The sequence below is a fragment of the Palaemon carinicauda genome, chromosome 10 (assembly GCF_036898095.1).
Source record: "Palaemon carinicauda isolate YSFRI2023 chromosome 10, ASM3689809v2, whole genome shotgun sequence".
NCBI classification, from domain to species: domain Eukaryota; kingdom Metazoa; phylum Arthropoda; class Malacostraca; order Decapoda; family Palaemonidae; genus Palaemon; species Palaemon carinicauda.
Genome location: NC_090734.1, coordinates 122,927,988 through 122,933,137, shown reverse-complemented (window position 1 = coordinate 122,933,137; position 5,150 = coordinate 122,927,988). Strand labels below are relative to the sequence as shown.

The 5,150-nt window shown below is 36.1% G+C and overlaps 1 protein-coding gene across 1 annotated transcript; it reads right to left on the bottom strand.

Moving 5' to 3' along the window:
* Positions 1 to 304: 304 nt before the first annotated feature.
* On the bottom strand, positions 305 to 790 carry LOC137648226 (probable serine/threonine-protein kinase DDB_G0268876). Its single transcript, XM_068381150.1, has one exon. It carries the CDS (start codon positions 788 to 790, stop codon positions 305 to 307), a length of 486 nt encoding a protein of 161 aa, XP_068237251.1.
* Positions 791 to 5,150: the final 4,360 nt, after the last annotated feature.

Here is a 5,150-nt window from a genome sequence, read left to right as displayed (position 1 = left end):
CTAGGTTACTCCGACAGAAAAGATCTTGTACCTATCTATAAGGGGTCAATCCATCTAGGGAAATCCTCTTCTTGTGGATCTTCAGTTTTGATTTTAGTCCCCTTAATAGAAATCTTGTATCTATCTATCAGGGGTCAATCCATCTTTGAAAATACTCTCCTTTTCAATCTTTTTTCGTTTCTTTTCCTTAGTTACTGAACTCTTAATATTTCACCATTTGTCTGCATTTCCAAGTCCTTTCTAGATTTAGTCTAATAGATTCTTCACTCAGAAATGCTAGTAGGTGTTGAATGCCTTTTCTAGCTTAACACTTCATGTTTGATTCCAGCTTTTCCAAGCAATAGTAGAAATTAAGAAGACTAGGCCTCTCGGTTTTTTTATGACTGAGCGCCATATTAACAAGGTCATCAAGATCATAACTTATCCATTCACCAAATTTAAGAATTAGGCAATTAAATATGTGACGAGCGAAGGAGTAGATGTCGTTTGCCTGACAGGTGGGCTCGAGGTATACGGTCAGAGAGGGGTCATAGTGGTATTGAAGTGCTAAGTTTAAATCCACCCGGTTTCTGAACAACTGTGTCCCGAATTTCAACGTATACCCAAAGTCTACAACGCTTGGATTTAAATGTTCGTCCAAGATTATATTATTCATATGTAAGTCGTTATGACCATACCCCTTCATGTGGATTTCATGTAAAATCTTCGCTACATTCTTGAAAATTCCTAATGCTTTTTTGCAGTTTTCTTTGGTACTCTGTGCCATCGAGCACCAGTCATTTAACGTCATGTTGCCATTATAGGACATCACAATTCCTTTACCATACTAATTTTCATGCCTCATTCTATGCCATCCATAAAATTGAGGGACACCTTCCAAGTCCGACAGTTCGACAAGTATATTGGCCTCTCTTTCAAACTCTTGTATTTGTGTCTGATCGTTGGACTTCTTGAGGTATTTAACCACTCCTTCTAACCACTCGCCTCTAGCGTTTCTGAAACGACATTTATACACGACACCGAAAGCACCTTCGCCAAGTACATTATCATGCTCAACATCGACTGCGCTTAGAGGTAAAGTTTTCATCTCGGGAAAGTTCCTGTTCTGGTCGGAAGGCATCTGTCTGTTGTTTCGGACATGATGTATTAGCCTAAATAGTAACCATTTCTTGTATAACCAGGGTATAAGTCCAAATTGCATCCACGCTCGTCTACGTAATTGTTTAGGTCCCCAAATATTAAGCTTTAATCGTTCCACAGGCAATCCATTTGTGTCTAGTGTCTGATTTTCATCCTTCTGGACCACTGCAGCACAAAATACGTCATAATGAGATTGCTGGGCTTCCATATCTTCATTATTGAAGTGTTCAGTTCCAACACAGGTACAATCACTATTATTTTCTCTATTAAGTAGAACTAATTTATCAATTTCCTGTCTTTCACTCTGTCCTCCTGTAAATTTCTCTTCTATTAGATCTTCGGTGCTGGAATATTCCCTGATAGAGACAGATTCCGTCAAAACGGTGGGAAAAGATGCAGACAAATAAGAAGGAAAAGAGGGAATTTCCCACAAAAACTGGGGAAAAGATCCAGACCAAGAAGAAGGAAAACGGACAAATTCCTTTGGTGGTTTATATCGGTGTAAAGGAGCCCAAATTCCGTAAGGCACGTGCTCCCACAACTTAAGCCACGGTAGAGCATAATGCGCTAATATTTTTTCAAGGCAGAATTCCAACCAACGCTTCGCTTTATACTTTTTTCTAGTGAACACGCCTACTTGCGCTAGCTTCCATGTATTCATTATATGAGGAAGCTTGTAAAATTGTCGTCTCCTATGATATCTTTCTCTTTCCATGGCCTTTTCCTCTTCATTAAGGAGTGACCAATATTCTGCTTCTGTGAGATTATACTTTTTCATTACCTTTCTCCTTCGCTTTGTTAATTTTCTATCATTAGCTTTTTTCTTATGATACGATATCCTTTCACGTACGAAAAAATTATCAATTTTGTTGTGCTTTAATACCAAGTTGTACAATTCTCTCTTCGAGATGCCCGCTTCGAAAAATATCCATTGGCCCAATGCTGAATATGTTACATATATCTTTGGAAGGAGAATTAAACTTAGCCTAGGTGTAAACTCTTTACCTTTCCCTGTGACTTTGTTATTTGTATCCCTATTTTTCCTTTTATTTTTTACCTTACCTTTCCCTGTGACTTTGTTATTTGTATCCGTATTTTTCCTTTTATTTTTTAACTTACCTTTCCCTGTGACTTTGTTATTTGTATCCGTATTTTTCCTTTTATTCTTTACCTTACCTTTCCCTGTGACTTTGTTATTTGTATCCGTATTTTTCCTTTTATTTTTTAACTTACCTTTCCCTGTGACTTTGTTATTTGTACCCGTATTTTTCCTTTTATTTTTTACCTTACCTTTCCCTGTGACTTTGTTATTTGTACCCGTATTTTTCCTTTTATTTTCTACCTTACCTTTCCCTGTGACTTCGTTATTTGTATCCCCATTTTGCTCTGCTCGTCGGCGGTGCCGATGCACTGGAGCCCACAGGTGATAAGGAACGAGTGGCCAGAGTTTATGGGCTGCCCATTCGCAGTCTTGCTTCATTAGGACCCATCTCCGACCAAACCATCCTCGCATTCCGGATCCTCTCAATTCGCATATCCACTCCGCTAACTCCGTACTAGGACCATATCCAGATCTTCGTTCGGAGAATGCGTTAAAATTCATAAATTCGACTCTGAAAACCTTCGGAAATATTACGTTTAAAATGTCTCTTCGCCTCGGGTTCTTTCCTAGTCGGTCAAGTTCTTTCCAAAATCTTTTTTCTTCCTCAAGGACTTCTTTGTCTTTTTCCATTTTCCGTTTTAATTTCTCCCACTCCAATCGTGTTTTGCACACACACTCTGATTCATCTTCTTCTTCTCCCCCTCTCGCTTCGTGTCCTCCTCCTCTCTCTTCTTTTTCTTCTTCTCCTCCTCCTCCTCCTCTCCTCTCTTCTTGTATTTCTCCTTCTTCTGCATATGTTTGTATCAAACTTCTGCTCCTGTGCATCTCATCATGACCTTCGGCAGATTTTGGGCCAGGCCTTTCTTCTGTTGGCTCGGGCTTCGTAAATTTTTTTGCTAATTTATCAACTTCCTGTCTTCCATTTTGTCCTCCTGTAAATTTCTCTTCTATTAGATCTTCAGTGCTGGAATATTCCCTGATGGAGACAGATTCCGTCAAAACGGTGGGAAAAGATGCAGACAAATAAGAAGGAAAAGAGGGAATTTCCCACAAAAACTGGGGAAAAGATCCAGACCAAGAAGAAGGAAAACGGACAAATTCTATTTTTACTCTTCTCCACAGAGCATTCCTTTTGACCTCAAGTTGGGAATCTTTCCATATTGAAATTATCTATGTGAATATTTTAAGAAAAACTGTTTCCCCACCAAAATATTTTTTAAACTTCTTAATAGATTATTGAATGACAAGTTGGCTCAGACTCCAAAACACTTAAAGTTCCTAAACTAAAATTCTATGCGAGTTTTCTTTTTCTTCATAAGGATTTCCTAAAGAAAAAGTTTACAGAAATTATCCAACAACACTTCCCAGCTGTGGAAGTTAAACTCATCCCTAAGAACCCTCTCACTATTGGCTCGCTCTTCCACTTCAAAGATCGATTGAGTCCTTATATGTCCTCTGGTGTGGTATATAAATATAATTGCCCAAAGTGTAACTCTGGGACCTACGTAGGATCTACCAAGAGGTTGTTAAAGGTCAGAATTGATTCCCATAGAGGTGTTAGCTATCGAACTGGTTGCAGTATATCCAACCCTGAACATTCTAATATTCGGATTCATGCTAAAATGTGCAAACAAAATATTGAAAACAAAGATTTTACCATCATTGGTCAAGTGTCAAATAACCATGACTTACCTCTTCTTGAATCCATATTGATCAAACGACTAGTTCCGTCGTTAAATACCCAAGCTTCTTCTATTCAGTTGTATTTGTCATAGTTTTCTTTGGTTTGTTTTCTAACTCTTGTTGGCATACAGTTTCTCACTACGCTTCTGCGAGGTTAGTTCCACTACTTTGTCTGATGTATATATATTTATTTATTCATTTTTTTCCCTTTTAATTTTCATTTAAATTTCAACTGTTTTATATAGTTTTGAATGAATTTGTAAAAAAAATTTTAACTGTTTCTTAATTCCTTTGTATATGTTTTATTTTTAGCCCTGGACAATGTGATTAAGAATCACGAAACGTTGGGAATAATAAAAAAAGGACAATTTGAACTACTCTTTCCCTATTCATACCATGATATATATATATATATATATATATATATATATATATATATATATATATATATATATATATATATATATATATATATATATATATATATGCTTTTGAATTATGATCTTGTTCCAAAAACTGCGCAAACCACACAAGTCTGCGAACGCCATTTTTTTTATTTATAATAGAAAAGGCCAAGAGCAATATTATTATTATTATTATTATTATTATTATTATTATTATTATTATTATTACTAGCCAAGCTACAACGCTAGTTGGAAAAGCAAGATGCTATAATCCCAAGGGCTCCAACAGGGAAAAATAGCCCAATGAGGAAAGGAAATAAGGAAATAAATAAATGATGAGAATAAATTAACAATACAGTATATCATTCTAAAAACAGTAACAGCGTCAAAACAGATATGTCTTCTATAAACTACTTAAGATTGTTTCCTGAGCAGTTTCTGATATCCCATTCAGATTGACGCATATTTTAAATGATCAAATATTTTTTTTTTCTAACTGAATATTCGTGTGAATTAAGTTTAATATTTCTTTTGGAGCCTTTGTAGTTTGTTAGGACAGGCCTGGAACCGCCAGAAAATCGAGTAAAAAAATGTCCGAAATCGGTTCTTTTTCAAGGGAATAATTACAGAATGAAATATTATTCACTAGTTTTGTAAATGCTTGTCCCAACAAAATACATACTAGGACAGGGTCGCGATCGCCAGAAAATAGATTAAAAATCATCAATTATCGAATTTTTCACGGGAATTTTAACAGAATGAAATAATGAATTCTCTAAATTTGTAAATGCTTCCTAATGACCTAACAGGGATGCTAACAT

Excerpts from the sequence above, each read along its gene's own strand:
- LOC137648226 (XM_068381150.1), bottom strand. The coding sequence starts at position 790 with ATGACGTTAAATGACTGGTGCTCGATGGCACAGAGTACCAAAGAAAAC.